This window comes from Hippichthys cyanospilos, chromosome 21 (genome assembly GCF_059441005.1).
Source record: "Hippichthys cyanospilos isolate Australia breed blue-spotted pipefish chromosome 21, RoL_Hcya_1.0, whole genome shotgun sequence".
In the NCBI taxonomy this organism is placed as follows: Eukaryota; Metazoa; Chordata; class Actinopteri; order Syngnathiformes; family Syngnathidae; genus Hippichthys; species Hippichthys cyanospilos.
The window spans coordinates 14564589-14588234 of record NC_142389.1 but is presented as its reverse complement, the minus strand read 5'-3'; the positions used below and the strand labels follow the sequence as shown (position 1 = coordinate 14588234).

The window sequence follows — 23646 nt, the reverse complement described above, 5'->3', positions numbered from 1 at the left end:
TAACAACTATTCTTGCATGTCACGGAAATGCCGATATGCTATTGGTCTTATAAGGTCACAGTCACAGTCTCAGTCACGGGGATGCCGATATGCTATTGGTCGATTAAGGTCACAGTCACGGTCTCAGTCACGGAGATGCCGATATGTTATTGGTTGATTAAGGTCACAGTCACGGTCTCAGTCACGGAGATGCGGATATACTATTGGCCATCGTCACGTCAATCACAGAAATGCCGATATGCTATTGGCCGAATGCCTTCATCTCGCTTGATGGCACAGCTGGTTGGTGTGTTGTGAAGACTTTGCAAACTTGATCTGTTAGACATGGCTTCTAAAATTGCAAGTGGCTGTAAAGGAAGAAGTAAGAGGATGATGACAATAGAAATGAAGCAGGAGATAATAAAAAAAATATGAAGGAGGCGCACGCATAGTTAACCTTGCTAGTGAGTATGGCCGTAACCGCTCGGCAATCTCCTAAGGGCAAGACTTTCCTTGCCAGGGGACGGACCTTGGTCAACAACAAAATGGAGAGGCTTCTTCTATTATGGATTAAAGAGAAGGAAATTGCCGGTGATATGTTCTCATTTGAAAAAAGTTCTCGTTTAAGAAAATAAATAAATTCTGCGGGTTTGTCTCTGCTCCCCTCCGCCTCCACCCAGCTCAAGTCACGTTGCCCCAAAGGTAAATGTCATTTTTCCTTTGTATATTTATGTTATTTAATTTAACTGTACCTATGTTAATTAGTGAATGCGGGCAACGCGTGCAAAAAAACTTTGGTAAAAACATCACGACTTTATACACATATTAAAAATGAGTAACATAATCTACTGTATAGTTAAATAACATATACAAAGGAAAAATGACATTTACCTTTGGGGCGACATGACTTGAGCTGGGTGGAGGCGGAGGGGAGCAGAGACCAACCAGCAGAATTTATTTATTTATTTTCTTATACGGGAACTTTTCTCAAACTAGAACATATCACCGGCGATTTCCTTCTCTTTAATCCATGAAAGAAGAAGCCTCTCCATTTTGTTGTCGATCGAGGTCCGTCCCCCGGCAAGGAAAGTCTTGCCCTTAGAAGATTGCCGAGCGGTTACGTCCATACTCACGAGCAAGGTTAACCATGCGTGCGCCTCCTTCGTATTTTTTTTTTATTATCTCCTGCTTTGTTTCTATTGTCATCATCCTCTTATTTCTTCCTTTACCGCCACTTGCAATTTTAGAAGCCATGTCTAACAGATAAAGTTTGCAAAGTCTTCACAACATTCCTTCCTTCCGTTTTTCACTCATTTTCTCTCCTTCCTTCCATCCCGACCAGCTGTGCTATCAAGCTAGATGAAGGCGTTCGGCCAATAGCATATCGGCATTTTTGTGATTGAGGTGACGCCGGCCAATAGCATCTCCGTGACTGAGTCCGTGACTGACAACGTGACTGAAACAGTGACTGTGACATTGTAAGAGCAATAGCGTTCAACGTACCCGTGATGAGCGTCAACTTCTGAATTAGTTGACGTAGCAAAGCGAAAATAAATGTATGAATACAATGGCCGGCATGTCAGATTGTTCGTAAGTTTGTGCGTAAGTGGGGGACAAAAAACTCTGCGGTCCATGCTCGTAAGTCGAAATGTTCGTAAAAGAGGGTGTTTGTAAACCGGGGGCCGACTGTATATAATATGTGTGTGTAAATGGAAATGTGCTTTATTTATATAGCGCTTTACAACCACCTAGCGCTAGACCAAAGTGCTTCACAGTAGAACATACAGAATAACACATACACTTTAAGACACAGAATATGCAATAATAAAAACACAAAATAAAAGATGTAAAGAAGAGAGTCACCACTCTACTGAATATTGAAAGCCGTCCTGAATAAATGGGTTTTCAGTCTTGATCTGAAGAGGCCCAGGTCCAATAAAGTGCGTAAATTAAGAGGGAGTTTATTCCAGAGTCTGGGAGCAGCCACCGAGAAGGCACGGTCACCCCAGTGCTTGTAATTGGACCTGGGCACTTTCAACACCAGTTGGTTGGATGACCTCAAAGCCCTTGCGTGTTCCCGCACAGTTAAAAGCTCAGATAAATACGGTGGGGCAAGGCCATTAAGAGCTTTAAAAACGAACAATAAAAGTTTAATCTCAACTCTAAAATGAACTGGAAGTCAATGGAGGGAATAAAGGACTGGGGTGATGTGCTCTCTTCTTCTAGTGTTTGTTAGCAGACGGGCAGCGGCATTCTGGACGAGTTGAAGATGGTTAAAGGAATACTGGGAGATGCCAACATACAGAGCGTTACATTAGTCCCTGTTACAGTAGTTACCTTTAGCTAACAGGCGTAATTGGTAAAAACATTGTTAAATTGCCTATTAAATTTAAAAGCACTATCAAAAATCACACCCAGATTTCTAACAGAAGGATTAAAAGAGGAGGACAAGGGGCCAAAGCCAGTCATTGCAGTGTCCCCGAACATAATGCACTCCGTTTTGTTCAAAATGTTCATTTTTTAATTTCATTTCAGTTATCTTAAGCATGTTTTTTTGGTTAATTTGAAACATGCATATGAAAAATGAATTGACATTAAATATTGGAATTGAATAGTCACGTAACTTCACTTTTTTTTAACACCAATTAAATTTTTTGAAACAGTTGAACAGAAGTAACTGTACTCTTAGGTGCAAATTACATTTGAAACAAAAAAATACCTCACCATGGCAGTTTAATATTGATAGAATTTTTAAAAACAATAACAGAAAAATGAACAAGTAATCGTCATATCAACAAGTGCAGGGCTCATTTAAAATATGAAATTAGTAACTATAAATGTTGATTGGATTTTTAAATGTTTATTATTCTGGAGTGAGCGCTTAAAAAAAAAAAAAAAAAACATTTTCAGACTCATTGTAAATGAAAAATGTCCTTGTCCGCATGAGTGTGATGGGTGAAACTGAGATCTGGAGTGCAGGACAAAGGCCAGGTCTGGCGCTATGGCAGTAGTATGCAAGATGTCTTGTAAGTGAGAGTCTGAAAGCCGTGTCCTCACACGGCTCTTATTTAAGTTCATAACCGAAAATGTCTTCTCACATGAATACGTCAAACTGAACAAGCTTACCATTTCCTTACCAAATGCTCGAACGTCTCGGAAACTTGTCCTTATCCAGCTGTCAGTAAGAATTGGCGATATACAGCTGCTGGTGCTGACCACAGCTCACTGCGTCACACTGCAGCTCAACTTTCCTCCTTTTGTTGATTGTCGCCATTTTAGAAAATTAGGGGCTCATACAGTCAATTACTCATATGCTAATTTGCTATTCCTAATTGAGCCTATAGATGGCAGCATTTAGCACACGCACGTAACAGCGCTGCTGCCCAATGTATTCATTCTCCATGCGGGCCAGACGTTATTGATTTTATGACGCAGGCCTCAGACCGGATGGAAATTGACCACGGGCCGCATTTGGCCCCCGGGCCGGACTTTGGACATGTCTGCACTAGGGTATTCGCTTCAACAATTGGAGGCCTTCTGTGCCATGTGTAAAGACACATGTAAATGAGCCCATATTTTTAATAGACTGCTGCAATAGCCTATTGTGTCATAAGATCTCCATCTAAAGGCCTCACGTTGAATTTGATGTGAGTGGATGCTCACTGCAGGAAGGCAGTGCAAAGCTCAAGAACCAAACTACATGGTGTTGGCTTTGACTGATTGCGTTAAAGGCGTAGCGTAGCTTTTAGCTAACCTGTCCCGACTTGGCCGTTTTTCTGACTGGGCTACCAGGGGGGTGAGCTAGACTGATGTTTTTCTGGCTCGGCCACCAGGGAGCCAACCCTGGAAAATAGTTTCCTTTTGATTTTATGAAGGAGGCTGCGGGCCGGATGGAAATTGACCGCAGGCCGCACTTGGCCCCCGGGCTGGATTTTGGACATGTCTGATCTAGACACATTAGTTATGACATTATGAAACCGTTTTTCATTAAAAATGAATACATCAAATGATTTTTAATTTCTAAAACTTGCAAATGAATGTGTTCTTAATGACAAATAGTATGTTTTAAATATCATCGTTGGTCTAGTCATTAAATTATATTACATGGGGGTGGCACTTCTCCGGAGGCAGCCATGTTTGTTATAGCTACGGACAATGGTAAATGCAGCAATTGCAGCACCTCCTGCTGTCCATAATGAAAAACGGTCTAACTCTACACACTGTCCTTTTAATAACTCCAAAGGTAATGGTTAAACCTGCCCATGCCTTAAAAAAGAAAAAGTGATACTGTAAAACGAGGACAACTTTATGTTGATAGTCCTTGTATTGCATTGCTACACCTGATTGTGTATCTCTCTTCCAGGTTGTTCTATCATCCGTCCCCCCAGAGATGGCGGTATAAGATACAGAGGCCTTACACAGGAGCAGGTGATTAATGGTTACTGCCATTTGTGAATACAACTCCAGGAAGATCAACACACACACACACACACACACGCGCACGGCCACGCACACACACACACACACACACACACACACACACACACACAATTTTTTATCAGTTCAATGTACTTAGAAAAAAATGTATTCACATACTTGGAAATGTGTTCACATACTTGGAAGTTCACATCCTTGGACAACATACTGTCACGAATAACCGCGTGCAGGCGAGGACCCCAACCAGACACACAGGTGTTTGGGCTTAAGTCAGTTTATTTAACACAAAGAGCACGTCGAGCGTGGAACAAAAAAGGGAAAAAGCCAAACGACAAAGTACAGTGGGCCCCCGTGTTACGGACACAATCCGTTCAGCGGCTACGCTCGTAACTTGAACTGCTCGTATGACGGGCAATCCAAACCTATGTTAATTAGTGAATGCGTGCAACGCGTGCAAAAACCTTAGGTAAAAACATCACGACTTTATACACATATTAAAAATGACTAACATAATCTACTGTACAGTTAAATTAAATAACATATACAAAGGAAAAATGACATTTACCTTTGGGGCGACGTGACTTGAGCTGAGTGGAGGCGGAGGGGAGCAGAGACAAACCCGCAGAATTTATTTATTTTCTTAAACGAGAACTTTTTTCAAATGAGAACATATCACCGGCGATTTCCTTCTCTTTAATCCATAATAGAAGAAGCCTCTCCATTTTGTTGTTGACCAAGGTCCGTCCCCTGGCAAGTAAAGTCTTGCCCTTAGGAGATTGCCGAGCGGTTACGGCCATACTCACTAGCAAGGTTAACCATGCGTGCGCCTCCTTCGTATTTTTTTTTTTATTATCTCCTGCTTCGTTTCTATTGTCATCATCCTCTTACTTCTTCCTTTACCGCCACTAGCAATTTTAGAAGCCATGTCTAACAGATAAAGTTTGCAAAGTCTTAACAACATTCCTTCCTTCCGTTTTTGACTCATTTTCTCTCCTTCCTTCCGTGCCGACCAGCTGTGCCATCAAGCTAGATGAAGGCGTTCGACCAATAGCTTATCGGCATCTCAGTGACTGACACCGTGACTGAAACAGTGACTGTGACATTGTAAGAGCAATAGCATATCAGCATTTCCGTGTCATGCGTGAGCAAACGATGTCAATTGTACGTACACATTGACTGGCAACGCGTGGTTAAATCAGAGATAAAACCATCACGTATTTACACACACATTTATAATTAGTACCAAAACCTACTGTGTAGTTAATTTAATTAACATGTATACACAAAGGATAAATGACATTTTCCTCTGGGGCGACGTGATTTGAGCTGAGTGGAGACGGAGGTGAGCTGAGACCAACCCGTAGAATGTATTTATTTATTTTCTTAAACAAGAACTTTTCTCAAACTATACCATATCACCGGCGATTTCCTTCTCTTTAATCCATAATAGAAGAAGCCTCTCCATTTTGTTGTCGAGCGAGGTCCGTCCCCCGGCAAGGAAAGTCTTGCCCTTAGAAGATTGACGAGCGGTTCCGTTCATACTCACGAGCAAGGTTAACTATGCATGCGCCTCCTTCGTATTTTTTTTATTATCTCCTGCTTGGTTTCTATTGTCATCATCCTCTTACTTCTTCCTTTACCGCCACTTGCATTTTTAGAAGCCATGTCTAACAGATAAAATTTGCAAAGTCTTCACAACATTCCTTCCTTCCATTTTTCACTCATTTTCTCTCCTTTCTTCCATCCCGACCAGCTGTGCCATCAAGCTAGATAAAGGCGTTCGGCCAATAGCATATCGGTATTTCTGTGATTGACGTGACGCCGGCCAATAGCATCTCCGTGAGTGAGCCCGAGACCGTGACCTTAATCGACCAATAGCATATCGGCATCTCCGTGACTGACACCGTGACTAAGACAGTGACTGTGACATTGTAAGAGCAATAGCGTTCAACGTTGCCGTGACCAGCGTCGTCTGATGATTTTGTTGACGCAGCAGAGCTAAAATATCTGAACTAATACAATGGCCGGCATGTCAGATTGTTCGTAAGACGAAAGGTTTGCACGTAAGTGGGGGACAAAAAACTCTGTGGTCCATGCTCGTAAGTCGAAATGTTCGTAAAAGAGGGTGTTCGTAAACCGGGGGCCGACTGTACAACCTAAATTACAAAGTACAAAACAAAGCGAGACCAAACGTGTCTGAACCAAGTCTAAAACGGGAGCGCGAGGCAATCGAGGGAGCGGGACCACAGGAGAGCAACTGCAACAAAGTACAACCAAAAAAACGCGGGAGCGAAAAAACATATAGGGGAACAAAGTACAGCCTGTCGCTGACCAAACATGATAACAATCAGAGTTTACACTTGAAATTCCAATTTCTTACCTCAGTTTCTTTTGTAATAGATTTACAACGCTTTGGTGAAACCTCTTTCCTCCTCTCTCTTGCATCTGTCGAACAGCGTGTGGCATGAGGGAGATGGGCACAGGTTCGGTTTAGGGGTCTCAGCATTGCATCTCTGCTATTTGTGGATGTTGCGCTGTTGGCTGCTTCAGGCCGTGACTCCTAACTCTCACTGGAGCAGTTCGCATCTGAGTGTGGAGAGGCTGGGATGAAGATAAGAGACTCCAAATCTGAGACCATGGTCCTCAGTCGGAAAAGGGTGGGGTGCCTTCTATGGGTAGGGAATGAGGCCCTGCTCCAAGTCGAGGCATTTTAACATTTTGGGGTTTGTTTCTGGCCTTTTTGGCCTGTGAGACTGTGAGACTCTGGAGGCAGCTGCCAAGTGGTGTATGGCTTTGGCATTCTCCAAGGCAAAAACCTGGGTGTGGGAGGAGTTTGGTGAGGCCATGGAAAGTACCTCCTGGACGGCTTATTTTCTGAACCAGCATCCACCGTCTCAGTGGAGATGGGGTGCTGCTGACCTGAGACGTCGTGAGGCGGCAGGCAGATTACTTCGAAGACTTCCTCAATTCCACTGACATGTCTTTCTTTGATGAAGCAGTCTTGAAACTCCAAAGTGGGCTCTTCTATCTCTGGGGCTGATGTCACCAAGGTGGTCAAAAAACTCCTTGGTGGCAAGGCCCCGGGGATTGATGAGATCCACCCGAAGTTCCTAAAGACTCTGGATGTTGTAGGGCAGTCCTAGTTGACATGCCTCTTGCAGAAAATAGGTGGCAGAAAATTGACTCTACAGCACACAAAAGATGCTACTCTATAAAAGAGTTACAGAATCCTCGTTGATTCAAATGAGCTAAACAGACTCCTCATCTCTCCCCAATTTGGTACTCTCCAGGAGTTGTTCACGGTACTTATGTCATGGTATTCCTTTCCGGACGAATCATAAAGGTGTTGTTAATGGTGAACTTCCATATGCAATAGTTTGTACGCCATGTCGTCTGTTCATAAAAAAAATTAGAGAATATACGCATTACAGAAAATCTGTTGCGCGTGGAGTCCATACGGAGGGGCTTGGTTGCCAAAATAACGTCATTTTGACACCTGCAGCCGCACGGCGCTTAAACCAAGCCAACACTTGAAGACAGGATAAAAATAATAAAGATGAAGGATGAATGAATCAAAGTGAAAGACATTATGCAAGAAATTGATGGAAGTATGAAAATGTATGCATGTATGTATTATTGTAGCTTTGGCAATTTCTTTCTTTTTTATTTTCTTATTTTAAATGTTGGATGGTTTTGTTTTCAACTTCAGTAAGATTATAGATTGCACAACACTTTTTTTATGTTTATGTCCGAGACATAGATTTGCTAAAGTGAAAAGTACCATGCTGTGAAAAATTTCTGGCTGCAAATATGATTTTGTTGTAGGAAATTCTACTGTATAAAATTCAGCACTCTCTGCAACTGGTCTCTGTCAGTATGTGCTGGTGATCGTCATGCAGCTTCTTTTTTTTTTTCAATGCAATTGTGATTGCTTCAACTGTCTATACATCCAAAGTGCAAATGTAAACCAAAGTTCAACAAAATGTTTCTGAAAAAAATTAAAAGGAAGGTAATTACATTCAGCACTTTCTTGGTTCAGATCTTACATCCTGGGAAGGACGCATAGTGTCTCTTATGACAATGCGATCTCTGAATCTTTCTCCATCTCATGTGGTGTCCCGCAGGGGTCAGTACTTGGTCCCTTACTGTTCAACATCTACATGATTCCTCTTGGTGATATTATACGTAAACATGCTCTTAGTTTTCATTGCTATGCTGATGATACCCAAATGTACATGCCTTTAGAAATAACAGTTCCGTACAAGTGCAGTAAACTGGAGGCCTACCTTGCCGAGATTAAACAATGGATGTCTTCCAATTTTCTGCTTCTTAACTCTTGTAAAACAAAGATGTTAATTATTGGCCCTACTCATCATCAGCACTTGATTAAGACTACCACGTTGAACCTGGATAACTGTACTATTTCCCCAAGTAGTTTTGCAAAAAAACCTCAGCGTGATATTAGACTATTGTAACGTTTTGTTTTCTGGGCTTCCCATGTCCTGCGTCAAAAGCCTGCAGTCTGTACAGAATTGAGCAGCGAGATTGTTGACAAGGACATAAAGTTCCATCATATTACTCCGATTCTAGCTGACCTGCATTGGCTTCCCATACACATGAGATGTGATTTTAAAGTGTTGCTAATTACTTATAAAATTTTACACGGTTTAGCTCCTTCCTATCTCGTCGACTCAGCAGCACCATATGTTCCGTCCCGACAACTTCGGTCACAAAATGCTGGTTTGCTATCGATCCCATGGGCTAAAAAGAAGTCCGCGGGATCAAGGGCATTTTCCCATCGCACGCCAGTACTATGGAATGCCCTACCTATGGAAGTTCGCGCAGCCACCTCAGAAGAAATCTTTAAATCCTGACTAAAAACACATTTATACTCAAAAGCATTTAGTTAATGCGCCTGTCTGCAGCTTTCTTCTTCTTTTTTTCTTTTTCCTGCCCCCTTCTTCCGGCTTGGAGAGGGGGCTAGGTAGATGCTGAGGGTTGAATTGACCGCCCCCATTTGGCCCTGCGCTGATCGACCATCGCGGGTTAAGAGATGGACCGTCTGCGGTCCACTTGGTTGGACTGTGGGAAGGTCCTGCCCAATGGCTTTGCCTGCTGTCAAGTCATCATCGCACTATATCGCACTATATGTTTTCTGTCATCTATATTGTTTATCTGTACTTGTCTGTAATGTGTATCTATTTGTCTGTATTTGGTACATGCAGCATCCACTTTAACCTGTGGGCCTGAAAGGGGGCTCCTCCCACCTGTGGTCCCTTCTGGAGATTTCTGATTTTCCTCAAATTGGGGTTTTTGAGTTTTTCCTTTCCCGTCTGGGAGCTTTGACAGGGGATGCTGTTGTGTACCTTACACCGAAAAGATGTCTCTGTATGACTTCTTTTTTCAAAAGAAGTCTCGGCATGACCTCTGTTCATCTCTGAAGCCCTTTAAGACTTTGGTGATTTAGGACTATACAAATAAAATGTGATTGATTGATTGATTGATTGATTGATTGATTGATTGATTGATTGATTGATTGATTGATTCCTAGCATCAGTTTTTTTCTGGAATGGACACAATTTGGCATCTGTTTGAGAAGAGGGCTCAGATGGATATCTCCTTTGATAGTCATCCAGTGTTATGAAGCAAAAGACAGTAGTTGAGGATATTACATGGTAATTAAATTGCCATTTATGTATGTGTTCATGTGTCAGCATTTAATTATGTTCTTTGTGTGTGTCTAGATCCGAAGTGTGCAGGTTCTCCCTGTAGACTATGAGATTGAATACATCTGCAGGGGAAACCGTGTTATTGTGGGACCCAAGGTCAGGAAATGTTTGCTCAATGGCACCTGGACTGACCTCAAACAACAAAGTAGATGCTGTGCGTGCAACCACTACTGACACTTCACTTGCATCTGCCAAATCTGTTAGCGTCAATATCAGGTTATGATGGTATGATAACCTTGAACAAAAATATCACGTTATCACGGTATTGAAATTGAAGCTCCAAAACAGAATTTCAAAATCTTTTGTGGTAAATTGCCATTTTTCTTTGTTGCTAAATATCAATTTACATTATAAAATGAATTAATTTTAACTAAATACATAAATATATATAAACTACAGTATAGTTTACCATGTATTACCATGTTAAATTAAAATAAATTTGTCAATAAAATCAAAACAAACCTTCAGTGAGCAATGCTGGTTTTGCTGACCAATAAACAAATACATGACTCCTTTCTGATTGAACACATGTAATTTTAACTGATATATGGGGACTGTCTAAAATAACACTATTTCAAAAACTGATAAAATCAATCATTCAACTACAATGTGTATCAATTAATGGTACAAGTGGATTCTGCAAATTTAGGTTGATTGCCCCCCCCCCCCCCCACACACACACACACACACAAACACACACACACACACACACACACACACACACACACACACACACACACCACACAAACAAGCTCCCTTTGATAATGCTAAGTGGATGAGATCATACAAGGCTAATGTGCGTTTGTTATGTGTTGCGTCTTAGGGAATTTGGAATGCCGGTTTTTGCACCTGGTAACGTCCAAGACGACTACTGAAACACTAGTGGCTAATGGTGACGGACGTTAACATTAAAAAACACACCAGATGGTGTTGTTCTAAATGCCATTTGGCATTTCTCGAAATAAACTTTGGTCGCTGCTAGGCATCTAGAGCAGCCTTCTTGACGCTGTCTCTGATCCTGCTAGGCTTAAAAGGCAGTGTAAAAAACGACTTTCTGAATGGGTATGGCATAATTCAAAACAAACATGGATTAACATTATATCATCTCAATCACTTGCCATATCGCTCTCTTGCTTTCTACTAACTCGTAGCTCACTCGCAATGTCACTTGCTTGTTTTTGAGAGCCGAAAACTTCACAGACAACCAACTTTGTTTGTTTGGACCAGGGAGGAAGAGGTCATTTTTTTTTTTGCCTTCTTGACCCACACTTTAGATAGACTGCTTGTGTCTTACCACTTGCAATATCACATACTGTACGCTCAGTGAAAGTAGCATAAGATGACATGTTAGCCACTTTCCCCGTGGTAATTAGCTGCAGTAGCTTACTTTTAGTGGTACTGACGATGGCAAACCAAAAAAGGACAATGTGATTGGCTGCTGCAGCAGAGGAGGACTTACGTGAGATACACAATGAGAGCTCGACTCTGCAGTTGCCCATCAAGGCAGATGTTCCGGTAGGGAAAAAAAACGTACAGGTTTTGACCTTTGACTTGAAAGGTTTTAAATAACCGTAATCTATTGCCAATTCGGTTAACGTCCCATACCTACAATTACAGAAACCTACAGTGTACACATACAGTATCATTATGTGTTATCATTGTTTCCTTTACCCTCATAATGAAATCATGGCTATTCCGTCACACATAAACATAATGTAAAAAACTTCCACTTCATTCATATACACTTGTAATGTAAAAAAAAGATTTTGAGAATGAAAATAAAATCACTACTGGTTTATGTACCGGTATATATTAAATATTTGTTTATTTGGAAATAAAAATGTGTTTCAGATTTGGATTTGCATTTCTCTTTCAGTATTGTTATGTCCTCGAGTTTGGACATCTTTGGAAAATGGGAGAGTGTCTTCTTGGCCGCCAGGGCTCCCAGTGGAGGGAACTGTGCTGCACTACAGCTGTCTCCCTGGTTTCATCTTGATAGGCCGAAACTCAACGCAGTGCAATAAGTTGGGCAAGTGGGACATTCCCAAACCCGTGTGTCACTGTAAGTGCTACAAAGCAAAAGTTTTCATCCATCCCCTGTGTGTGTGTGTGCACTGGTTCATGTGTTTTGTGGGGACAAAAACAATTGTTTACACATTCTTGTCTTGGGGATCTCTAACAGTGTGGGGACAAAAAAGTAGGTCCCCATAATGTTGATGGATTAAAAACCACTCCAGAGGCTGTTCTAAGTGTTCCTGTGAAGTTTTGGCATAGGCCCATAAGTGACAATTTTTGGTTCTTGATGTGTGTGTTGATGGTGCTCACGAGCCCTCCCCCAAGGTTGTGGCTGGCATTGCAGTCACTGCTCCACACACAGATTTGCATATGCCTGCCTTTACTGGTCCCCATAAATTATTATCTTTACAGCAAGTTTCATGTTCACATTTGAAGAGCCCATACACACATTTACATATGCCCGCCCACCTACTGGTCCTCTTAAGTGATTATTTTCACAGCGTGTTTCATGTCCACATTTAAAGAGCAAGTTCCGTGTCCACATTTTAAGAGCAATCAGCAGAAGACACTAGCAACAACTAATAAAGATGGCAACAAAAGAAGATGAAGTAAAACACAAGGTAAGCAATTTTGTATGCATGTACAATTTAGTTAGTTCTAGAAATTAAGAAAGCTAAATTGCTCCGGTTGAGTGAGGTAGTGTGAGGTAGTCTAAGTACAAGTCCTGTAGTTTGCTGTACTGTACTTTTACGAGTTGGACGTAGCACAAATAGTATAATAGTATAGTATAATAGAATTTGTCAGTCCTTTTTAAATTCACTGAATTGGCAATTGGATTTGATTGCAGAGCAACATTGTGTTGTTCATATTGGTAGTCACGAATCACTCTGCAAGCTGAAAGAAAATAAATCTTGTGCTGTTTTTCTAAAAAATATGATTGCCATCTCCTACAGAAAGTGGTATATTTGTAAGTGATAAAATCAGCAAAAGACAATTTGTTATTGAGTATCGAGAAGATATGACAGCTAATCCAGAGTACCAGCATATAAAAAACATTTACCAACCATTGTCTGCTGCATTTATGTTTGTATTGAAAAGGCAATGGAAAACATGGCGCCAAGACTCAGCTTTCCACCTTTCTATATCACAACAAGTCATGTTAGAATATTGTGAATAGCATAATGATTATTATTTTTCCTATATTATTTTAGCATTGATGCCTCAACGGGAGAATGAGTCATTTGGCTGGCCAATGGAATGATGAGCACAGGAATCCAAACTGCAGGATGAAGAGAATTGCAGTGGATGGAAAGCCACACCTCTCAATATTTTCTGTAGTTGACATTCAAGGAGAAGACATTTCTGATAACTATGCTGGTGAAGGCTGCTCATGGGAAGCACAAGTATGTTATTGTCAGGTTCATTTGTCAGACATTTGTAAGAAACTGGAGACAAGGCAATCTTCCCAACTCATGCATGAGGGGAGCGAAGAGGAACTGGCCAAGGACAATTCTACTGCACTCTGCCAATCTCTCCTGCTCCCCTTACTTTTATTTGATACAGGGATCCCTAACTACATGAAGGTCCCGGCCCTCAAGTCTATGGCCGGAACCTTGTGTACTTGTCCTTCTATGTGTGAGCATGTGGGTGAGAAATTAATGCATGTATGATAAAATAGGTAGCGAAACATTCTGATAATGCATAGCAAAAACATCAATAAGAGTCACAGCTGTGGGAACGCTCCGACTGGCAGGCTTGAGCGGCCTTCCTTCTGCTTGAGAGACAACAATGACAAGACAGTTCTTTTCCCACAAACAGTGCACTCATTCTCCCAGCGTACCATCAACATACCAAGCAGTACATCAGCAGTTTATTTATTCATTATTATCATTCAGTATATATTTATTCATTCACACAGCAAAGCATTTCTTCATTGTGAGCATTAATATTTTGTAGCAAATGTATAATCACTATATCTACAACTATTCTAGCAATAATTATTCTAACAGTTATAAACACAGATTACGCACATTTAGTGTGTAATAAAATGGAAGTAATTTTCAATTAATTCAATTTAAATCAGAATAGAAGAATCCTTTTTCAAAATATGAATCTCATTTGTCAGTTATGGTTTGTGATGTTTGTAGTATGTTTCAGATTGAATGTAGTTTGATTTAATGTCGAAGTTTAAGTAGTTTAATGTAAAAAAAGAAAACCAAAAAAAAAACATTTATATTCTGAACTATAAACCCTGAAAATTTTTAACAAAATTTTCTAAACTGTGGTAAAAGACAGTGCAGATTGATCAACAATTTACAACTTATGTTTATGAAAAGTCAAGTTGAATATTTTTATAGATGATGAGCATGACCGTAGCAAATGTTCTCAGCCCTCCTTGCTCCCACCAAGTCAGTGAGTCTCTTTGTTTTTGTTTTTTATACCTCACATCGTTCTGAAGGAACTCAACAATTATAAGGTTAGATAGTTTTACATGTGTCAACAAGATTAGCTAAATTCATATTAATTGCAACTTATTTTGGACACTTACAACATTCACAAATTGTTCTTACATTATTAAGTTTTAGTTAGAGTTGACTGTTTATTTCTTAAATCATATTCTCAAATGTTGCTTTCATGTATTACATTACAGATTACCAACATTGCAGCTAATGACATGGCTTTACCAGAAGGCACTTGGAACGATACTGCTGGTTGTAGCTACGACATTCAACAGGTATATTCTTATCTAATAAATATCTATGTTTAGAATGTTAGTGTTAGTAGACTATTTTAGGTACATTTAATATGTCAGGGGTTGATTATCTAGTGGTGATGTTGCTCATTTCTAGACACTCATGACGTCCCCACAACACACATTCACTTTAAAATCTGAAAGTATGAACATGTCTTGGTCAAAACTGTTTTGAAAAAGTCAGACTGCTGGTAGTCTGGCGCCCATGAGAAACTGAAGTCTCATGTATGAAGATATCACCCAAAAAGCTAATTTGATATTTAGATGGATAAAAAGACAGGTTGACAAGATAGAAGGGAATATTCATAATGTGTTTGGCTTCTGATGATTTGTTAATCATTTTTAGGGTTTACTTGAGAATAACTGATGGTTTTTCACATTATATTCTAAATTGTTGTGTTCATGTATTACAGATCACCAACATTACAGCCGATCACATGGCTATACAAGAAGTCACTTGTGATGATGCATCATCGAGCATCTTACGACGTGGATGCTCAATTCTTTCATGGTAACTCATGGTAATGTTTATCTTTAAGTAGTAAACTCAAGAACAACAGACATTTTGACATGTGCATTTAGAATGTTCGTTTTAGCAGACTATTTTAGATCAATTTAATTTGGTTGGGTTGATTATCTAGTGGTGGTGTTACTCATTTCTGGACATTCACGATGTCCCCACAACACACTTTCACCCAGAAATCTGAATGTGTGAAAGTGTGGATCATAACTATGTTGAGAAAGTCAGACTGCTGGCTCTCTGGTGCCCTTGAGACACTGAAGTCTCATGTATCGCGATATCCCCAAAAAGGCAATTTGATTTTTAGATGTATGAAAACACAGTTTGAAAAGAATGAAAGGAATATTGATAACGTGTTTGGGCACTGATGATATGTAAATCTATATTGTTTCAAGGTTTACTTGAGAATAACTGATGGTTTCTCACATTTTATTGTAAAATGTTGTGTTGAAGTTTTAGAGATCCCAAACATTACATCCGATAACATGACTTTACAAAAAGACACTTAACACTATGCTTTAAATCAGTTCTTTCATGGTGACTCGGTGTTTACTTGAGAATCACTGATGGTTTCTCACATTATATTCTAAAATGCTGTGTTCATGTATTACAGGTGACCAACATTACAGGTGATGACGTGGCTTTCCAACAAGACACTTGTGACGATGCTCAAAGTCAGTGCTTTCACAATTTCTCATGGTCATTTTTATGTTAAAGTATTGAGTTCAAGTACAACAGACATTTTGACATTTGCATTTAGATTAATAGTATTAGCATAGTAGTTAGTATGAGTATTAGTTTGATTATCTAGTGGTAGTATTACACTTTTCTTGACACTCACGACGTCCCCAAAACACACTTTGACACCAAAAGTTGAATGTGTGAAAGTGTCTAGATTCTAATTTTGTTGAGAAAGTCAGACTGCTGACTGTTCATGTCTTACAGTTGAACTACATTACAAGAAGACAATTGTGAGGATGCTCTAAGTCAGTAATTTCACGGTGACTCATGGTAATTTTTAAGTTTAAGTCCTGAGCTCAAGTACAACAGACATTATGACATATGCATTTAGAATGTTGGTGTTAGCAGACTATTTTAGGTACATTCAAGTTGTGATGGAGTTGATTATCTACCGATCGTATCGCACTTTTCTGGACACTCGCGTCGTCCCCACAACACACCTTCATACCGAAATCTGAATATGTGAAAGTGTCTAGATCATATCTGTTTTGAGAAAGTCAGACTGCTGGCAGACTGACATGGTATTGTTCTTTTCTGGACATTTTGCGATGTCCCCACACCACACTTTGACATCGAAATTTGAATGTTTCTTGATAAATTTGTTGAGTGTTACGTTGTAACACCAAGAACTCGACAGTGGACCACCACAGACCAGACACAGATGAGTACAAAACTCAATATAAGGGTTTTGTTAAAGAAAGGTAGCACGCAAGGCGTGAAAGGGATCAACATAAACTGGGCAAAGTGGCAACTCAAATATCGCGAAATGAACATGTCTGTAAAGTCCAACTAAAAGTGACATAGAAACACTTATGTAGTTGATGGCGTGACGCCAGTAGTCCGACAAGGGGGGGAAGGCAACCAACTGGAGGAAAGTAACGGAAAGTAACAACAAAAAAAATAGATACGAGCACAGACGCACTCACAAAGTAGCAACAGAAATACTCACAACACCAGATGCAATAGCATACGAGGGAACTTGAGAACTAGGCAGATTAACAGTATACTCCGACAGCTTCCTCCAGCTCCAGTCGCGTTTAAATAACCCGGTGATTGTTGATGGTAGTCAGGTGCGCGGCTGGTGGGTCTGCCCTCCCGTCAGGGACACACCTGCTCTAGAAGAGAGAGAGAGAGGTGGAGGAGCAAGAAGCTAACATTGAGGAAGTACAACTGCTGCCAGTCTGGCGCCCATGAAAAACTGAAGTATCATGTGTGAAGATATCCCCAAAAAGCCAGTTCAATGTTAGATGTATTAAAACACACTTTGACAAGATAGAAAGGAATATTTATAGTGTTCACGTCATATTGTAAAATGCTGCGTTCATGTATGACAGGTAACCAACATTACAGCCGATGGATGACATGGCTTTCCAAAAAGACAATTGTAACAATTTTCTAAATCAGTAATTTCACGGTGACTCATGGTAATTTTTATTGTTTAAGTATTAAGCTCAAAAACAACAGACGTGTTGACATTTAAAGTGGTAGCGTTAGCAGACCATTTTAGGTAACTTTAGTTTGTGACGGGGTTGATTATTTAGCGGTAGTATTGCACATTTCTGGACACTTACGACGTCCCCACAACACACTTTCATACTGAAATCTGAATATGTGAAAGTGTCTAGATCGGGGGTCGGCAACCCAAAATGTTGAAAGAGCCATATTGGACCATGAAAAACAAAAAACAAATATGTCTGGAGCCGCAAAAAAATAAAAGCCTTGTAATGAAGGCAACACATGCTGTATGTATCTATAATAGCTATATTAGCCTACTATCAAAATGATTAACTACGAATACATAATGAGGCTTCATGATTAAATGTTTATTTTTCCTGCAGTGCATCCTGACACACCACATGACTACTCTGTTGTGCGATGCCGCCTCAAGTTTAACTAAATTACAATATTAATGAATTATGTTTCATTGCTTTGATTAAATTAAATAAAGCGGATTTTAGAAGATTTTATTTATGAGGATTGGAAAAAAACAAAATGGAAAGTGCATAAGGTGGCCCTTATCTGGGCAATAGAGTGCAATAAAACGTAGCCTGCATCTATAAAACATCAGACACATACCTGCATAAACGCGCAGTTTGTTCAATATCGATCACATCACTGGCAAATGAGTATGCTGGCGCTGAATTAATGTCCTTGATTTGTTGATCGGTGTTGCCTGCCATTTTAATCGTTCTTTTCTTCACTGTCTTGGCGGAGAGAGGTGTGTCTTTTTTTTTTGTATTATCCCGGTTTTGGTTATGTAGTCCTTAAATTGGTGTTCTGATATGTTGATGAATGACTCCATGTAGTCACCAACTGTAAACGGTCTGCCACATTTTATTATCTCCCGGGTTGCAACGAAACTTGCAGCAGTTGTGGAGTTTGGAGATGCAATCCACTTCTTAAATATATTTTTGCGCTCCTCTAATTTCTGCAGAAGTAATGCAATCGCACTTTTTCTCACATTGCCAACTGGGTACTCGGCTGTAAATGTAGAACCCCTTCCCTGAAAATGTCATTCCACATTGCTATTTTTGTTATTTGACAACTTCTCGCTACAGAGCAAACATTCAGGCAATCCTTCTGCATTGGCAACAAATGCAAATGATTCGGTCCAAGAAATGTTGAATCGTTTGTTCTCCTGTTATTTTTCTCTTTTTCCCTTTGGGATCCATGGCTCATGGCCGCCGGTTTGTTTACAACAACCACTTGTCTAGCATCCCGCCCTGCTAACAGAAACGCGTGTCTCAGGCTATGACGTAATTCTTCATTGACAGAAATGTTGAAATGTAATATTTATTTTACACATTTTTACAGCATTGGAAAATGTTAAGAATGTTTTTGTCATGTTTGTCCCCCTACAGAAACCACATTCAAACGAAAAAAATATTTTTCTCCCCCATCTTTTTCCATTTTCAAACATTTTTGAAAAAGCTCCAGGGAGCCACTAGGACATCGCTAAAGAGCCGCATGCGGCTCGAGAGCCGCGGGTTGCCGACCCCTGGTCTAGATCAAAACTGTTGAGAAAGTCACACTGCTGGCAGTCTGACTCCCTGAGAAACTGAAGTCTCATGTGTAAAGATATCCCCCAAAAGCCAGCTTGATTTTTAGATGTATGAAACCACAGTTTGACAAAATAGAAAGGCATATTCATAATGTGTTTGGTCTCTGATTATTTGTCAATTTATATTTTTAATGTTCACTTGATAATCACTGATGATTTCTCATATTATCTTATCAAAAGGTATGTTCATGTATAATAGATCACCAACATTACAGCCAATGACATGGCTTTACAAGAAAACATGATGATGTTCTAAGTCAGTGCTGTCACTGACTCATGGTCATTTTTATGTTTAAGTATGGGGCTCAAGTATAGAAAATTTGACACATGTATTTAGAACAGTGGTTCTTAACCTTGTTGGAGGCACGGAACCCCACCAGTTTCATATGGTAATTCACCGAACCCTTCTTTAGTAAAAAAATAAAATATGATTTTTTTTTTACAGATGCACGTAATGATTTGTGCATTAGTATCACCTTGTTCAAATAACAAAACCAACACAGTACATGGTAGGAAATCTCAGAGCAGGACGTTTTCAATGACTGTGCCCACTAACTGCAGACTAGACTGAGGGGTGGATCTCTGCAGCGGAGGTTCTACCGAACCCCTGAGACCGACTCACCGAACCCCTAGAGTTCGATCGAACCCAGGTTAAGAACCACCGATTTAGAATATTAGCATTGGCAGACAATTTTAGGTAGATTTTATTTATGACGGGGTTGATTATCTAGCGTTGGTGTTGCTCATTTCTGGACACTCTCAACGTCCCCACAACACACTTTCACACCAAAATCTGTATGTATGAAAGTGTCTAGATCATAAATTTGTTGAGAGAAACAAACTGCTGGCTGTCTGCCGCCCATGAGAAACTGAAGTTTCATGTGTGAAGATATTCCCCAAAAGCCAGTTTGATTTTTAGATGTATGAAAACACAGTTTGACAAGAATGAAAGAAATAGTCATAATGCATTTGGTCTCTGATGATTTGTGAATCTATATTTTTTAAGGTTTGAGAGTAACTGATGGTTTCTCACATTATATTGTAAAATGTTGTGTTGTGTGGATTACAGATTCCCAACATGACAGCAGATAACATGACTTTACAAGAACTTGTGACTCTGGTTTAAGTCAGTTCTTTCACAGTGACTCTTGGTCATTTTTATGTTTAAGTATTAAGCTAAAGTACAACAGACATTTTGACATATGCATTTAGAATGTTCGTATCAGCAGACTGTTTTAGGTAGATTTGATTTGGCACGGGCTTGATTATCTAGCAGTGGTATTGCTCTTTTCTGGACACTCACAGCATCCCCACAACACACTTTCATACTGAAATCTTAATGTGTGAAAGTGTCTAGATCATAACTTTGTTCAGAAAGTCAGACTGCTGGCTCTCTGGCGCCTATGAGAAGCTGAAATCCCATGTATGAAGCTATTGCTAAAAAAAACAGTTACTTTTAGATGTATGAAAACACATGTGTGTTGGTCTCTGATGATTTGTGAACTTATATTTCTTAAAGAATTATTTGAATCACCACTTGTGACAATGCTCTATATTTGTGCTTTGCATTTTAACATAAGACCTGAACGGTTCTGATTTATCTGTCTGAGTATGTTAAAGTGGGATGGCACAGCCTGTGTTGTTCATTGAAAAGCAAAAAAAAAAAAAAATAGATTCTGTCAATCCAAATGACATAACGTAATTCATAGTGGTGTTAGACTGACAATGAGATCAAACAGCATAATTTCACTTTGACTGAGAAAACTGGAAGGGTTAATATATTGTATATAATAAGATACAAAAATTCCTCACTCAACTGCACAATAACAAAAAATATTTTTTCTCGCTACTTCAAGGCAAAGAAAACGACAAGAGATTCCCCTGGCAGAAAATAGAAGTGTGGACAGTGGAAAAATGTATGAGGAAATGCATCTTATCTTTCATTGTCCTGAAAAAAATGGTCTGAAAAAAAGGACTGAACCAGAATCCCTCAAAAAACGGGAATGGCAGATACTCAAATTTTATATTTCAGCTGCCAAAAGCAGATTGGAACGTAAATAAGTTTTGGGTTTGCAACTTTCAGGTAAGGCAATGACATAAAATTTCAATTTGACTATTGTAGTCATAAAAACTTGGATTTTATTTTGTTTAGTCTTAAATATACATAGTGAGAATGTGTTTGTTTATTGTTCATCACACGTTGTTCTGTTGCAATGAATAAAAAATCTTCAAACTGTTAGGAAATTGTCCAGTTCATTGATTGAAACCAGAAGAAAAAGCCTGGTCACAGCTGACAACAGGACTTGTTTTAGAAAAAAAAAAGATGACACTACATTCAGCAAATGATAATTATATTATTACATTGGTTCAACTATCAATATTCACATTTATTGAACTTTATTTGATTGTTGAGTTCGGATGCATTATATTTATCAATAGGTAATAGACTTTGGGCGAGGTCCCCATTAATCACTGTATAAGCTGGTGTGTCAATTATGCAAATATATTCACATATATTCAAAGTAGGTCCCCATGAACCATGTAAAACCATTTTTTTCCCAAGTTCCCACAAGTTATGGGCTCACCATTACTTCATCAATTCTGATATTTGAAGCTGTGTATAGGCTCACAACGCCATAGAGGGTGTGCTTGATTTTTTTCGTAGCTGTAGAACGTTTAGAAAGGGTGGTCCCCACAAGTGATGAAGAAAAAGTTGGTCCCCACAGTACACATGAACCCTTATAGGTGTGTGTGTGTGTGTGTGTGTGTGTGTGTGTGTGTGTGTGTGTGTGTGTGTGTGTGTGTGTGTGTGTGTGTGTGTGAGTGATGCGTTTTCACAAAGCCAGGCTTATGTCGCAGTGATCAATTTTGAGTTATTGATGGGAGATAAAAGTTTTCAACAGAGATGTCCATTTTGGGATTACTTCAAAAACAACCTCAAGGTCAAGACAATCATTCTCTTGCATCCAAGGACTAAGGATTTAAACTTGGCAACATTCAAATTGCTGTAACGTCATCCGTTTTTGAGCTACCTGCATGTCATTTTAAAACGAATATAGAATCAGATTACATTATAGCTCAATCTTCTTTTAATGCATCACACACACACACACACACACACACACACACACACACACACACACACACACACACACACACACACATATTATATATATATATATATATATATATATATATATATATATATGTATGTATGTATATATATGTACATATACATATATATGTACATATATACATATATATACATATATGTATATATATGTGCATATATATATATATATATATATATATATATATATATATATATATGTATGTATATATATATATGTATGTATATATATGTACATATATACATATATGTATGTATATATATATATATGTATGTATATATATGTACATATATACATATATGTATATATATGTATATATATGTGCATATATATATATATATATATATATATATATATATATATATATACACACAGTGGGCCCCCGTTTTACAAACCCCCGTTTTACGTATTTTTCATCTTACGACGTGGACCGCGTCTTACGAACCAGCCAACATGCCAGTCAGTGTATCCGCACTATTTTTTTCGCTTTGCTGCAATCAACAAAAACAACTTTTCTAGCATGTCACGGAAATGCCGATATGCTATTGGTCGATTAAGGTCACAGTCACGGTCTCAGTCACGGAGATGCCGATATGCTATTGGCCGGTGTCACGTCAATCACAGGAATGCCGATATGCTATTGGCCGAACGCCCTCATCTAGCTGCCACAAGCTGGTCGGTGTGTTGTGAAGACTTTGCAAACTTCATCTGTTAGACATGGCTTCTAAAATTGCAAGTGGCGGTAAAGGAAGAAGTAAGAGCATGATGACAACAGAAACGAAGCAGGAGATAGTAAAAAAATACGAAGGAGGCGCACGCATGGTTAACCTTGCTAGTGTGTATGGCCGTAACCACTCCAAAATGGAGAGGCTTCTTCTATTATGGATTAAAGAGAAGGAAATCACCGGTGATATGTTCTCGTTTAAGAAAAGTTCTCGTTTAAGAAAAAATATAAATTCTGCGGGTTCGTCTCTGCCCCCCTCCGCCTCCGCCTCCAACAGCTCAAGTCACATCGCCCCAAAGGTAAATGTCATTTTTCCTTTGCATATTTATTATTTAATTTAACTGTACCTATGTTAATTAGTGAATGCGGGCAACGCTGTACAATAGATTATGTTACTAATTTTTAATGTGTATAAAGTCGTGATGTTTTTACCTAAGGTTTTTGCACGCGTTGCACACATTCACTAATTAACTTAGGTGTGGATTGCCCGTCATACGGCCAATTCGAGTTACGAGCCTAGCCGCGGAGCGGATTTAGTTCGTAACACGGGGGCCCA

At 39.4% G+C, this 23646-nt stretch overlaps 1 protein-coding gene and 1 long non-coding RNA gene across 3 annotated transcripts in view; both read left to right on the top strand.

Moving 5' to 3' along the window:
- The window catches only part of gabbr1b (gamma-aminobutyric acid (GABA) B receptor, 1b), a 447163-nt gene that overhangs the window by 30145 nt on the left and 393372 nt on the right, over window positions 1-23646 (top strand). The window contains exons 3-5 of one of the 2 annotated variants that reach the window (XM_088404671.1): window positions 4343-4407; window positions 10161-10299; window positions 12022-12207. In XM_088404671.1, coding sequence (XP_088260797.1) covers window positions 4343-4407; window positions 10161-10299; window positions 12022-12207 — 390 coding nt within the window. Of the gene's footprint in view, window positions 1-4342; window positions 4408-9796; window positions 10092-10160; window positions 10300-12021; window positions 12208-23646 lie in introns of those variants that run through there. The other variant, XM_088404672.1, reaches the window with a different exon arrangement.
- LOC148406701 (uncharacterized) lies at window positions 14767-22029 on the top strand. The gene is made up of 4 exons (XR_015863959.1): window positions 14767-14895; window positions 15327-15424; window positions 16047-16107; window positions 21092-22029. It is a non-coding gene; the product is annotated as an uncharacterized LOC148406701 (long non-coding RNA).